Source organism: Fukomys damarensis, unplaced genomic scaffold (genome assembly GCF_012274545.1).
Source record: "Fukomys damarensis isolate Sample0158 unplaced genomic scaffold, DMR_v1.0_HiC HiC_scaffold_25, whole genome shotgun sequence".
NCBI lineage: Eukaryota > Metazoa > Chordata > Mammalia > Rodentia > Bathyergidae > Fukomys > Fukomys damarensis.
In genome coordinates, this window is record NW_022900937.1 from 21,842,851 (window position 1) to 21,858,982 (window position 16,132).

The following is a 16,132-nucleotide window of genomic DNA, read 5'->3' on the forward strand; positions in this document are numbered from 1 at the left end:
TTCATGCAATCAGGAATGAAAAAGGTGAAGTCACAACAAATCCACCAGAAATCCAGAGGATCATTAATAGCTACTTTGAAAACCTGTACTCTAATAGAGAACACAGAATAAATGGACAGATTCCTGGATACATATGAACTTCCAAAGCTGAACAAAGAGGATATAAAAAGTCTAAACACCCCAATCCATTCAGTGAGATTAAAAATGTAATTAAAACATTACCAACAAAGAAAAGCCCAGGTCCTGGTGGCTTCATTGCTGAATTCTACAACATATTTGGAGAAGAACTATCGCCACTACTCTTTAAACTAAATTGAAAGGGAAGCAATACTTCCAAATTCATTCCTGGAAGCAAGTGATTCCAAAACCAGGGAAAGACCCAACCAAAAAAGAACTACAGGCCAATCTCCCTAAAGAATACAGATGCAAAAATACTCAATAAGATACTGGCAAACAGATTACAGAAGATCATCAAGAAGATCAAACACCCTGACCAAGTTGGATTTATCCCAGGGATGCAAGGATGGTTCAACATATGTAAATATGTTAATAGGGTCAAGGACAAAAATCATACGATAATCTCAATTGATGCAGAAAAAGAATCTGACAAAATTCAACATCCATTCATGATAAAAACCTTATAGAAAATTGGAACAGATGGTCTTTACCTCAACCTGAGAAAGGTTATCTATGAAAAACTAACAACCAATATCATACTAAATGGCCAAAAACTGAAAACCTTCACACTAAAATCAGGAGCAAAGATGCCCACTATCACCAATCCTGTTCAATATATTTCTAGAAACATTAGCCACAGCAATTAGACAAGAGAAAGAATTAAAATGAATAAATATAGGAAAGAAAGAAGTTAAACTGTCACTATTTGCTGATGATATGATACTCTACCTGGAATACCCAAAAGACTCTGCCAAAAGACTGCTAGACTTAGCTGAACAGAGTCAACACTCAAAAATCAAGAGTCTTCTTGTACACACATAACAGACTCACTGAGAGAGAAATTAGGGAAATAATTCCTTTCATAATAACATCCAAAAAAGAGAGAAATATCTAGGAATCAATCTAACAAAGGAGACAAAAGACCTCTACATTAAAAATTGCAGCGCTCTGAAAAAAGACAGAAAAGGCTAAAAGAAAATGGAAAGATAGCCTTTCTCCTGGGTAGGAAGAACCAACAGTGAAAATGGCCATACTTCCAAAACTTCTATACAGATTCAACACAATCCCGATTGAAATCCAACAGTATATTTCACAGAACTTGAGAAAACAATCCAAAAATTCATTTGGAATCAGAAAAAACCTAGAATAGCAAAAACCATTGTAGGCAACAGAGACATGGCAGGGGTATATCCCAATTCCCAACTTGAAACTATACTACAAAGCCACCGTGATGAAAACAGCATGGTACTGACAAAGAAACAGACCCAAGGATCAATCAAATACATTAGAAGATGCAGAAACAACACCAGCTACTTCATCTTTGACAAACAAGCCAACCATTCTCACTGGAGGAAAGACAGCCTCTTTAATAAATGGTGTTGAAAAAACTGGCTTTCAACTTGCCAAAGACTAAAACTAGATCCCTATCTTTCACCATGCACGAAACTAAAATCCAAGTGGGTTAAAGATGTAAATATCAAAACAGAAACACTAAACTTACTGGAAAGTAGGTAGAACTCTTGAAGACATTGGCATAGGAGAAGACCTTATGAACAAATCCTCAGCAGCATGAGAACTTGCACAAAGAATCAACAACTGGGATCTCACTGTATTAAAAAGCTTTTGCAGCGCAAGAGAAATCACCAACAGAGCTAAGAGACAACCTACAGTGTGGGAAAAAAATTTTACCAGCTACTCCTCAAAGAACTACTATCTAGAATATACAAAGAACTCAAAAAAAGTCAGACCCCCCCAAATACAAAGATCTGATTCAAACACAGGCATCTGAAATGAACAGACATTTCTCATACAAAGAAGTAAAAGCAGCAAATAAATATATGAAAAAATGTTCAACATCACTAGTCATTCAAGAGAAGCAGACGAAAACAACACTGAGATTGCACCTTACCCCAGAAAGAATGGCTGCTATCAAGAAATAAAGCAATAGGCTGGGCGTGGTGGTCCCAGCACTTGGGAGGCTGAGGCAAAAGGATCACTGTGAGTTTGAGACCAGCCTGGGCTATAAAGTGAGTTCCAGGTCAGTCTCAACTACATAGTGAGACCCTGCCCCCACTCCAATTAAGCAATAACAAATGCTAGCGTGGCTGTGGGAAGAAAGGAACTATTCTCCACTGTTGGTGGGAGTGCAGATTGGCGCAACCGCTGTGGAAATCAATATGGAGATACCTCAAAGAACTAGGATCAGTGGTTCCATTTGACCCAGCTATCTCTCTGCTGGATATCTTTCCAAAAGAATTTTAAAAATCATACTACTGTGATATATGTGCACCCATGTTTATAGTAGCACAGTTCATAATGCCTAAAACTTGGAAACAACCCGAATGCCCATCAACTGGAGACTGGATAAAGAAGATGTAGTTTTTCTATAAAATAGAGTACTACTCAGCCATAAAGAATGAGAAACCAGAAACATTTATAGCTAAATGGATGTACATTGAGGCTATACTCTTAAGTGAAATAAATAGTACACATTTGAATAAATACTGAATAGGTTCTCTGGTGTGAAAGACTCAAATGGTATAATTGTGAGTGTGAAATAGGAAGAAAATGGCTAAAGGGGAAGTGGGAAGGGGAGGGGAAAGGAAATAAGGAAAAAGAAAAAAATGTGAAAAAAGGAAAAAATGGAAACAAAGTCTTTGTAAATAGGGAAGCATGAAGAGGGTGAAGGGAGGGCAGGGCTATGGGGAAAAAACAAGAACCAAGACACATCACGTAAAGGTACAAGATCCCAATGATAAATGTAACTGTATTGCTTGCTTTACATGTACCAATAAATTGAAAAAATAGGTACAGAACCTTATTGCTATCCAATAAAAGCTATTTATGTATGACAAACTTACGGTCAACATCGTATTACATGGGGAAAAATGGAAAGCTTTCCCTCTAAAATCGGAAGTAAGACCAGGAAGTCTATTACCACCACACTCAGTTAAACATAGTACCTGAAACATTAGCAACAGTAATTAGACAAGATAAAGAAAAACAAAAAAGGAAAGGAAGTCAAATTATCATTATTTGCAGATAAGACCGTCCTCTACATAGAAGTCTCCCAAAACCCACCTAAAGACTTAGAATAACCAATTCATTAATATTAGTGGAATACAAAAATCAACATACAAAAATCAATAGTGTTGCTGCACACTAATAATGAACCCACTGAGAATGAACTTAGAAAAAAATATTCACCATAACATTAAGAAAAATTAAATATGTACGAATGAACCTAAAGAAGTAAAAGACCTCTATAACAAAAACTATAGTACTCTGAAAAAGGAAATCAAAGAGGACATCAGAAAAATGAAAAGATGTTCCCTGTTTCTGGATAGGCAGAACCAATACCATCAAAATGGCTATACTTCCAAAAGTGATTCACAGATTTAACCCAATCCCAATCAAGTAACACCATTCCTTATAGAACTAGATAAAAATGATCTTAAAATTCATATAGAATGAGAAGAGACTCAGAATAGCAAAAGCAATTCTGAGTAGAAAGAGCAAAGCAGAGGCATTACAGTCCTGGGCTTATATTATAAAGGTACAGTAATAAAAACAGCATAGCACTGGCACAAAAACAGAGAGGAGGATCAGTAGAACATAATGAGAGGATGCGAAAACAATGCCATTGCACATTCAACTATTTGATTTTTGACAAAAGGATACACTAGAGAAAAGATAGCCTCTTTAATAAATGGTGTTCAAAAAATTGGCTATTCATATGCACCTGATTAAATCTAGACCCGTATCTCTTACCATGTACTAAACTAAAATCAAAATGGCTCAAAGAACTAAATATTAAAACAGAAATAATTTGATGGAAGATAAAATAGGTAAAACTCTTGAGGACATAGACAGGCAAGGACTTTCTGAACAGAACTCCCTTAGCACAAGAAATAGTACCAAAAATCAACAAATGGTATATCAAACTTAAAAGCTTCTGCACAGCAAAAGAAACAACCAACAGAGTGAAAAGAAAAGATACATAATGGGGAAAATTTTTTTGCTGGCTATTCCTCAGAGGACTAGTAACTAAAATATATAAAGAACTAAAAAAAAATAGGCCCCACAAAAATAAAAATCCAATAAAAAAATGGACAACTGACAAATGGCCAATAAATACATGAAGAAATGTTTGACATCATTGGCCATTAGAAAAATGCAAATTAAAGCAACACTGAAATTCCACCTTATCCCCAGAAAATATGGTCATCATCAAGAAATCAAATAATAGGGGCTGGGGATTTAGCTCAGTGGTGCTGCCGCCTGCCTTGCAAGGACCAGAGTTTGATCCCTGGTACCAAAAAAAAAAAAAAAAAAAAAAAAAAATCAAATAATGACAAATGCTGGTGAGGAAGCAGGGGAAAAAGGAACCCTCGTACATCGTTAGTGAGGATGTAAACTAGTACAATCACCATGGAAATCAGTATGAAGATTCCTAAAAAAACTAAATCTACAGGTTGCATTTGATCCAGCTGCTCCTGTTCTAGGTATCTCGCCAAAAGAGTTAGAGACATCATAGTACTGTGACACATGCTGTGTTTGTAGCAGCACAACTCATAATAGTTAAATTTTGAAAGCTGGCTATATGTCCAACAACAGATAAATGCTTAAAGAAAATGTATTTACATGTAATGTAAATTCACATACAATGTATTTATATACTACACTGCTATAAAAATGATAAACTTGAGTCATTTGTAGGAAGATGAATGTACCTTGACACCGTAATGTTAAGTGAAATAAATCAGACACACAAGGTTAAATATGACGCGGTTTGTCTTATATGAGAAATCCAAATTATAAATAAAGAGTACAATAAAAGATAACAGGGAGCAGAAGATAGCTCTTTCTCAAACTGGGAGGGGGCAGGGGTTTAGCTCAGTGATTCCACCACCTGCTTCGCAAGTGCAAAGTCCGGAGTTCAATCCCCAGTACCAAAAATTAAAAAAAAAGGTTAGGATTTCATAATGGAAAGGGGATCAAGAGGTGGAGGAAAGGGGTGGGAGAAAAGGAAAAGAAGATGAAAAAAGGAGTGAAGATGTGTTATCACATGTACCAACTCCATATAAGGAATGTAAGCATTATGTACTACAGATATGTAGTAAGAAAGAAAAACCACACTAATAAAACTTACGTTGTGACATTATTATCTCTTCTTTTAGCCCTCAAAATTTAAAACTTTAACCTTCAAACATGTTATTAAGAACAAAAGACAGATGAACAGAAAATATTTATAAATCATATATTGTATTTGATAAAATACTTCCTCAAGAATATATAATGAAATATCATAACACAATAAATCAACCCAATTAAAAAGTGGTCAAAACTGAACAGAAATTTCATCAAAGAAGAAGTACAAAAGGCCAACAGTCACTGAGAAGATCCACTGAATTATCATTAATTATGTGCAAAAGACAAATCGAAACCATAGTAGGGTACTAAATCATTCCCGCCCAGAATGGCAGGAAGAAAAATACAGACAAGAAGGGCTGATGAGGATGCAAAATGAACAGAATTCCCTACATAGTATAGTCACTTGGAAAATACTTTAGCAGTTTCTGAATTTTTTAACCTTTACAACTACCAAATGAGGCCTGGGCATTGTAGCTCAGAGAGCAGCACAGCAAGTGCGAGGACCTGAGTTCAATTCCCCATACCATTAAAAAAAAAAGTTACTACACGACCCAGAAATTAAACTTTCAGGTTTGTATTCAAGAGAACTAAAACTGTATGTCCATAAAAACACTTATACATGAATGTTCATTGTAGCCAAAAAATAAAACAATCCAAGGATCTATGAATTGATAAGGATTAATAAATACATTTCCACATAATATAACTGAACTACTAATCTATACAACATAGATGGACCTCAAAAACATTATGTTAAGAAGCCATATGCAAAATCAACAAATTATATGATTCCATTTATATGAGCTGTTCACAGAACACAAAACTGTAAAGACAGTAGACCAAGTTAGAAAAGAGATTATGGTTATACCTTTCTAAGTAAATATTTTCAGTTGTCTGCTATTTAAGGAAGCCACCACTGAAAACAATTACTGTCAGTGAATTCAGGACACATTTGTCATTCTAAATCATTTTAAAGACATATATGACTTAACACACGATGGGCCATATTTGTAAGTCTTGCTGATGGGTGGCTTCAATGGCTTAAGCTCACAGGGACATGTTAAGTACCTGAAAAACCTATTCTTTAAATACAGTGTATCCAGGGTCGGGGATTTAGCTCAGTGGTTCTGCCATCTGCCTCACAAGCACAAGGTCCCGAGTTCAATACCCAGTACCAAAAAAAAAATACAGTGTATCCAGAGGAACATTATAGGATATTCAAGCCATTGACCTGAAAATTCTTTTTTACAATGAAAAAAAGACTTACCAAATCAGTTTCTTTTTTCCTTCTTTTCTTTCTTTCTGTTTTTGGCACCTGGTAAGGGTAGGAAGAAATAAAGAAATTGAGGTAACAAAAACTAAACATCATTTCTTCTTCTTTGCAAATGTTGAGCTATTTATTCAGCAGGTAATAGACAACTCTACTTTTTCTTTAGTACTGGGTATCAAACTCAGATCCTTGTGCTTGCAAGGCAGGCAGTGGAACCACTGAGCTAAACCCCCGGCCCAACAACTCTCTTTATTCTTCAAAAGGCAAATGTACAGTGCTAATAAAAGCAACAAAATGGAAAGATACAGACTCTTCCGAAATACAGATGAGTATGTCCAGAAGCTGTATCATTAATATAAATTACTATTTTAACCATTAGTTATTAATTTTAAAGATTTCCCTTTCTACATTTTGTTTCTAGAAAACTATTATAGAGCTAAACATAAAAAGGTATCATTTGCAACATAGGAAAGCTCTTTTACATATATTTCCTGATAGTTACATTATACAACAATCTGTGATGGCTTGCTCCTCAAGTGAAAATGAGCGTGAAAAGTAAAGGTTTTGAATTGATTTAGGACATTAAGGGAGCTATGACAGTGCAACTAGAAACAGCCAGGAAGAGGACTTCCAGAATTGCTTCTGAAAGTGCCAAAGATGATAGAATAGTGTGCTCCAAGGAAAGAGGAATATTGTGAGGGGGATAAATGGCTTTGTCTTTTACTACAAAACATTTTAAAACATTCACCAATTTTTTGGAGAATACCTTGTAAATTGCTAAGAATCTTCTGCATAAAATAATGACCTTAAGCTAAAACACATATTTTCCTAAAAACTAATTCAAGAGGAAATAAAATTTATAAGTCCTTAGGGTAAAGACCACTAGATATTACAATGAGAAATATTTCTAACCAATGTTTCTCAAAGGAAATTCAGGGACTGATCTCTATTAAAGCTAAGGGTACAATTTTGAGGGTACAACATTATATATTTAACTCAGTAAAGAATATACTCAATGCAGGGGATTTAGAAAATGTGGTCTCACAGCTGGGTTTGGTGATAATAATACTCTGGGAGGCTGAGACAGGCAGACCGCAAATTCAAATCCAGTCTTGGCAGTTAAGCAACTTAGCGAGGCCCTCTCTCAGAGTAAGGCCTGAACCCATAAGCTCAATGTGAAAGCCCTGAGTTCAATCTCCAGTACAATAACATAAACTAACAACAGAAAGAAAAAAAATACAAAAGAAAATATGGTCTGACAAATTTGTAAGACAAAATGGAGTTTGAAGGATCTATAGTAACGCTAGGTTGACATGTTCTCTGTGAATGTTTTTCTTAAATATCAGATGTCCTAACCAGATTCTTAAAAGGAATTCATAATTGAAATATTTTAGGTACCAAAATTTATCACATTTACCTTTGTGGCTATGCTATCAGAAGACTTGAATTCATTCATGTATTCATCTAAAAACACTTTAAAAGTGTTGACCCAAACTCTCACTGGAGATTCACTCCAATCACGCTGCTCAAGCCTCATGGTCTTTTCCAGAATCTGCTCAAACAGTGCATAGAGGTCTTTATACCGTATGCTTTTCCCATCATCCATCTAATAAGAAATAAGAGAAGAAATACAAGATTTCATGAAGAATTCTCTAACACACTCATGACAGGGACACACATGAATGACTGCATCATGCTGCCCAACAGGACAGTCATGCATGTACCACCAGTGGTTCAAACTGGTGGGAATGTGTTAAATTCAGAAGACTGAATAAATTTATAATGGATAATACTAAATTGAGAATAAAGATTAGGCTCCTGATATGCTTTCTAGTAAGCACAGTGATGAGATCACATGGCATTTGAAACTCCCATTGCGGTATGGAATGGAAGCAGAATAAAACCTAAGTTTTAGAAAAGACCTAGCAGTTTAAACAACATAATAATTGAGCAGGTTCTGAGAACTGCTCCCTAAAGCCTGGCTTTCTAATTTTGCATAAATGTAAAAACTGTTTATATCTCTCTTTATTACTGATTTCCACACAAATGACCTTGATTAGACAGTACTACTCTAAAATAAAGACTTGAATCTTTGTATAATGATACATTAGATAACCTTTAACTTATTTTTCTGCAAGACTGTCATGCTCATATTATTTGCAAAGGAATCAAATGGAATTCCTTTCAATTCATTTAAATGAAATCTAGAATCTACAAAGAAAGCAACTGATGAAAAAGTACTATATATATTTAAATTTTATTTTCCTCAGTTTTAGAGGTTGAACTTTTAAAAACAGTGTTAGAAAACCAAGTTAGCAATGTTTCACAATACTATCTATTCCCATGTGATTCAGTGCACACTAGAATATTTGACATTTTCAGTCCCTAATTAGGAATTATAGGAATAAAGCCAAAAAAGATATCAGATTTTTAAGCATCAGGGCAGGATTATAAAAAAAGTAGACAACCTTCTCCTTCCTCAAACCTAAACATTTGTCTTAAGATGGCTATTTGTTATAGTTTTGAAATTCTTGTTTGCTCTGGCTCTATGATTTCCAAAACAGCAGCAAATCTTATGCAGAGAAAAGTACTAACAAAAGAGTATACACTAATAAGTATTCCTGATTTCCCCTTTCACAGTGAATTGGAGACTCAACAAAAGAAAAACACAGAAAAAGTTATTACTATTTTATAAAATAAATACGGCAAAGAGTATTAATGAGTCAACAGACCAAAACATTATTATATAATTTATCAACAAAAGTTTTCTAAAACATAACAAATACCCTGTGAAAGTATATAGTAAATTTCAAAGTGACACAAAATGTTATACAGAAATCAATGGACACATACTACCCTAATTGCACTGGGGGAAAATGTATAATACATTTCACAAAACAGAGAATTTCAAGTTAGTAGCTTACAACAGAGGTAAAGGAATCATGACAGGTCAAAATTAGGGAGTGAGGGGAACTAAATTTAGGGACACTATTAATCTGAGGCCACTTAATATTCTTGTCCTTATCTCTAAAGCAAACAAACAAAAAAGGGAAATTGAGATATCTCTAGCTAAATGTATTTTCTAGAGCATTATCAAATGTTTCATATGTTAAACTACTGAAAATTTCCTAATATATTCAAACTTACCGCCAATGCAGATGAATAAAAGCTAAAGATATTCTGCCGAAATTCTTTCAGGGCCTTTTTAAATACAACATCTACTAGTGTATCCTTCTTGCTGTCCTCATTATCTAGATCATTCATCTGGAAAACACAGAAAGAATTGTACACAATTAACTAATTAAAAGAGACAATTAGCCACGTGTGGTGGGGCACACCTGTAATCCCAGCCCTCAGAAGGCTGAGGCAGGAGGATCACTGTAAGTTTGAGATCAGCCTGGGTTCCACAGTGAGTTCCAGGTCAGTTTCAACTACATAGTGAGACACTGTCTCAAAACAAACAAAAAAACAATTTTGAGTCCTGTTCAGACAATTTAGAGAGCCTGTCTCATTAAAAAAAAAAAAAAAAAAAAAAAAAAAAGAGACAATTGTAAGTGACCAAGAGATGGAAAGCGGAGAAGGGAGGAAAGCGGACATAAAAAGAATGTGTTATTTGCATGTACCAACTTCCCATGGTGAATTTAATAATGCACTAATTAAATGTATTAATTAAATGTAAACATGTATTAATAAAAATAAAAATTTTTAAAGAGACTGGGTGCGATGGCACACACCTATAATCCCAGTATTTGGAAGGTTGAGGTAGGAGGATCATTGCAAATTTGAGGCCAAACTGGCCTACACAGCAAGTTCAAGGCCAATTTGAACTACACAGCAAGATCCTGTCTCAAACAAACAATTTTTTTAAAAAGAGGCAACTATAACAGCAGAAACATATCATCTCTTCAACAATGAATACCCTAAAAAGTGCAAACCACGGGCTACAAGACAAAAGTAGAATTATAAATATATAATGAAACTACTACTAATACTACTAGGTGATTTCTAAGATCCTTTCTAACACTATAATTCTAGAGATTGGTTGCCAGAAAAACAACTCCAAATGTGCAACAAGAAGCATCACCTTCACATATGAAATGTAATGTGATAATTAAAATAAAGTAGAAATCAATAGTAAACTCCAAAACTCAAATCTTGTATTTCTAGTCTAATTGATATATGATTACATGCATCATATGATAAAGTATACTGAAGTACACGTAACTTTCATCTCTAGGTATTAAATTCTGCTACATACAAGCATGCTACAGCCAAAGCTGTTCAGGGACTTAACAAGCAAAATATACCTTTTTCAGAAGAAATTCATCCATGCTTTTTAAATCACTGGCACTTGCAATGATTTGGACCGAGTCATTTTGCCAATGCATGGAATCTACTGCCACATTGCTGATCTTCACACTTCGTTTACACCTCACTTTTGGAGAAGGTTCTTTGTTCTCTTTGAACTCCTTCTGGCAACTGCCAGGCAATTCTGGACTCAAGGGAGGTGTTGGCTGATATTGAGCTAATTCTACAATTAAAGACAGGATACCCCAAAAGATATATTTAGTAAAATATATTGATAATGTCCATGTCCTTCTTTTAAGTTCCATCAGTAAGTCACTGAAGGAAACACAGGCAAATACTGTATTTAAAAAGCAAAGTAATGTTTGAAATCAAGCATACAGGTAGTAAATCCAGATTACAAATTGTACAGAAAATATATTTAAGAATTAACCCTTTTTAGTGAGAAATGCTATCGTATCTCCTAAGGAGCTGAGGTTAAATACTGAAAACTTACGTAGGAGTACCTTGCAGAACATTAAGCTAGAACACAAAGACAAAGTAAACTACACAAGCATTTTAATACTTACTGTTAATCCAGTCAAAACTTTGCTACATCTGTTTTAAAGAATAACTGTATCTACAAGTCCAATAAACCAAGGAAGTTATGTAATTATTTCTCCTTTACTACGATCTACAATCATGACTACTTCCCTGACAGTATTTGGTGATAGCTGGCAACCTGGCTTACTTTTTTTTTTTTTTTTTTTTTTTTTTTTTTTTTTGGTACCAGGTATTGAACTCAGGACCTTGTACTTGCAAGGCAGGTCGCGGAACCACTGAGCTAAATCCCTAGTCGTTGGTTTACTTTTGAGTGTCATTATATTTAGGATTTTCTTATACAAACCCCAAATAACTGTCTGAATTTCTCACAGAATTCCTGTAATGAACTGGTTTTGTAAATTACACTGAAACACACCATTTTTCCCTGCAATTCTTTACACCAGAGAAATGAGATCCCATGTAATCTGTTATAATCTAGAACTAGATTGAGATTTTCCAAGCCCTATTTGAAGTCTAATGAGAATAATGGCCTCCTTTCACACGTGCTTGTTAAACAACCTGTTTGTATGTTCCTTACTCTCTGTCCATCTAAAAGCTAATTTTAGTAACAAAACAAAAAGCAGCCCTTTAGTGCTCGCCTTGGCAGCACATATACAAAAAGCAGCCCTTTACATACTAAATGCCACTTTGGGCAGGAACTGAGACAAACAATCTCAGATTTGACGCCAGAATAAAGAATATAAAGATACAGGTACATTTAATCAGCATCAACTGATCATAATTCTATTATATGACTACTACATATCTAGTTACTTCATTTGGCAGTCAGCTCCTTTCTTGTAATGGTTCTAAAGAAGCGCTGTAACTTCAGTTAACCATTAAAAACCAGGGCTTCCCTGATAAATGGCTATCCAAATGTAAGTAAAAAGCTATAATCCTTTTATACAGCTGTCTTTATGGAGCAAACCCACAATGATATCTAATTATATTTTCAAATAAAGAACTTACTATGTCTTTCTTTCTTGGGAATTAGCAGTAAAAAAATTTGTGAAAAAGAAAAACTTCAGAATAATTACTGTCAATCTGATCAGAATTTAGGAATGTAGCACCTCTGGAACACACTGGTGAGGAATTAAGTTTTCCCAACTGAACCTGGAATATCTACTTAACAAATTAATGTTTTTCTTTACATTAGTTTGACAGCTGACAGAAACAAAGCTCCAAGACACAAAAAAAGAGATGTCTACATCTCTGCCACTCTTTCAGAGTCAAAAAGGGTTCAGTCTGTCCATTCCTATATGAAGCCTGATGATCTTTCCTCCTTATCCTGTATTTTATTCTAAATATGAGTAATTTGTTTGCATATTGTTAGTAGGTCTGTTCTATCTCTCTGTAAGAGATAACAGATTCCTCCTAGGACCACTACCATGTACCTATCTCTGATCATCTCTTGGATTGGGGGGGATGGTAAACCGGGGATCAATCTCAGGACCTTGCACTTGCTAGGCAGGTGCAGTGCTACTGAGCTAAATCCCCAGCCCTTTGATGTATAAACATGTTGAAGATAACTTCATGTTTATATAGTAGCTAAAAACTCAGATATGTCTGGAAAAAACGGGTAATTTAATATTGGGATTATTGGAATTCTTGGAGTAACAGTTGGGTACTTTCAAGTGTATTATTGTTCATGTCCCCCAAACTAACAGATACATTATAAAGTGACATGCATCTGCAAGAAAATGGTATACATAGCAGACACCTAATAAAACAGCATTTAGTAATGCTCAAAAATATGGACTCTGGAGCTGGACTCCTTTATCATCTATAAACTGGGAAACCTGAAAAAACATGTTTAGTACAGTGCCTTGCATGTACTAAGCACTCAATTTGTTAGCTAGATGACTGATGGCTCAATATTTGCAGTTTCGAAAACAAAGCCTTGCTTAAGACTGAATCAACTATTCTGGGTTTTTGGGTTTTTTTTTTTTGGTACTGGGGATCAAACTTGGGACGCTGTGCTTGCAAGGCAGGCGGCGGAACCACTGAGCTAAATAAATCCCCAGCCCCTCAACCATTCTTAACGTGACTACTGCATCACTGTTTTATGCCACGTGTTCTTAGAGCTTCAGATAGAGGTATGTAACTTTATCAATTAAGGAAGCAATTTAACAACCCTGATTCTATCTTATATTAGAATATTTAGCCAACAAGATTGCTATTATGAATATTAATTAGAGGAATAGAAAACTTTCAGAAAGAAAAAACAAAAATTATAAAGACAAACACCCCGCTTTATTCATTTTTTACCCTCCGGAAACTGATGAGCTGGAATCATATCTGAGCCAGCAAAGAGTGCCAAAACCTCTGACTGGGTGGCAGGTTTTATTCTCGTAGTCTTCTTGTCTCCTTGTTTGCCTTTGGCCCAGAATCTCATCTTAGCTCTCTGAGGCCTATTTTAAAGAAAAAAAAGAAAAAAACTTTTACAAGTGGAATATACATAAACCCAAAATATCCTACAATACAAAATTTTTTGAGAATATGATATCACACATGGAGAACACTGCACCTGACCTTAAATGATAGTTTGCAGCCAAAATGCAGGGGCACTAAAAACACTGCACCAAATCATCTGTACCTGTATATAAGATGTATATGAAACAAATGAATTTTATGTTTAGACTTGGGTCTTATCCTCAAACATTATGTACATGCAAATATTCCAAAATTTGAAAAATGTGAAACTGAAACGCTTCTGATTCTAAGCATTCAGAGTAACAGATTCTCAAACTGTACCCTAAGTGGTTCATAAGTGAAAAACTAGAGACTTAAAAACAGGTTACATACCCAGTGAGTGACAAAACTGAAAATCGTACCTACTATACTATATTGCCTCTTCATGCTTTGTACTGCCTTTCCTCACACAAATCAAGGCAGTACCTTGAGATAATAACAGCTTACATTTACTGACCATAGATGGTGTATTCTAACCTTGTAGTAGGAGGCTTATTTATACACTGACTTGTGAATCAGAGCACTAAAATGAAATTTCAAAAATCTGAGCATCTATTAGAAGACATACATTATGCTTCATAGACAGTATTTCTAATTTTTACAACTTCCATGATAAAGAAGCATCATTATCTATATTTTCCACATAGGCAAATGGAGGCTTCTTTCTCCTGTCCTATCTCTTCCTCTTACAAAATACTTATTACCAAACTTATGTATTTTCATCTTCTAAAGAGAAACCGTCCTACAAGGTTTATTATAAATACAGTATCCATCTACTACTCTCACACCCTATTTCCTGCTCCTTTGAGGCAATCTTCCTGAATATAACTGATTCTGATGTTTAATATGCTTCTATTTCTATCATATCATGACCACAGAAAATGATTACGAATGCTCCATCACTCCCATCATATCTCCATTCCAAGTACGATAATTTGTTAGATCAATATTCAGTATTTACATTTAGTACTATTCAGTACTCATTTTTACCATACAAATAATATTCACTGTTGAAGCATGACCTATTTTATTCTGGAGAGTTTTTTGGCTTATGAAAACTACTTTTATATTTGCTTACTTTTCTGCATAAAACTGACCTCTTAAGTGTTTCATCATTGTATATATACCTCACTTCCACTACGTTAAATACATTAGGAACTCTGGCAGTTTCACCTTCTTGGAGAAATCCTTGCCAGAGCTTTCTGACCTGCCCCATTCTAGAGTAGTTTCCCTTGTTTGTTCCTTCCTTCCTTTCTTCTTTCTTTCTGCTGGAGATTAAATGCAGGGCCTTGAACATGCGAGATACTTTACTGACTGAGCTGCATTCCCAGTCCTTTTTCTTTTTTAAATTTTGAGACAAGCCTTTAAATTGTGACCTTCCTGCCTCAGCCTGTTGTGTAGCAGGGATTACAGGTGTGCACCACACCATGCCAAAGCTGGTTTCTTTAATATAAGGTATTTCTGCACATATATGGTAATAACTGGTATCTAGTTATGATTAAAAGAAAGGTTTTAAAATGTTGCTTACAGGCTGGAGATGTGGCTCAGTGGCACAGTATTTGCCTAGCATATGAGAGGCTTTTGCTTCAATCCCCAATAAACCTCTGACAATTGCCCCCAGTGCTGCTTGGAAGTTCTAGTGTGCACTGATGGACTTCTGGAACTAGGTATTCTTATAGAGTTACCTGGATATTCAACTTTGTAGGAAGAGCCCCTAATAGCAACTTCCTTCAGGTCTTTCCTTGCAGGGTGGACAAAAGTTCAAAGACTGAATCACACAGGCTTAGAGGGCAAAGGAAATGCAGAAACTGAACAAAAAAGAAAAGTTGGGGGATCTTTACATTCAGTGTGTAAGTCATTAAATCTTGTTCCAAATACATGCTTTAGTCCTTAGTGCTATGTGGTAAACTTTAAGTCAAGAGATCTGTTTTTTACCCTAAGAATGCACTTCTTGTTTTATGCTAAGAATGGGGAGGTCAGGGAGCTAGGTGTTTCTTTGTCACTTTTACCCAGTTGATTTAAGATTCAATTTCTCCTGCCTATTAAGACATTTACACTTCTAATTTTATTTGTTTTGTTTCATCCATTGTGGGTTTGGTTATTTTAGCAAATTTGCGAAGGAAATATAAATTAAATGTATACTTTTAACCTTCTATCTCCAGATACATGTTC

The 16,132-nt window shown here is 35.1% G+C and overlaps 1 protein-coding gene across 7 annotated transcripts in view; it reads right to left on the minus strand.

The window, feature by feature from the left end:
* Myo9a (myosin IXA) overlaps positions 1–16,132 on the minus strand; it is a 271,547-nt gene that overhangs the window by 34,870 nt on the left and 220,545 nt on the right. For all 7 annotated transcript variants that reach the window (XM_010627374.3, XM_010627384.3, XM_010627393.2 and 4 more), the window contains 5 exons: positions 13,757–13,899; positions 10,909–11,132; positions 9,749–9,865; positions 8,019–8,207; positions 6,599–6,646 (listed from right to left, as the gene is read on the minus strand). In XM_010627374.3, coding sequence (XP_010625676.1) covers positions 6,599–6,646; positions 8,019–8,207; positions 9,749–9,865; positions 10,909–11,132; positions 13,757–13,899 — 721 coding nt within the window. The remainder of the gene's footprint in view (positions 1–6,598; positions 6,647–8,018; positions 8,208–9,748; positions 9,866–10,908; positions 11,133–13,756; positions 13,900–16,132) is intronic.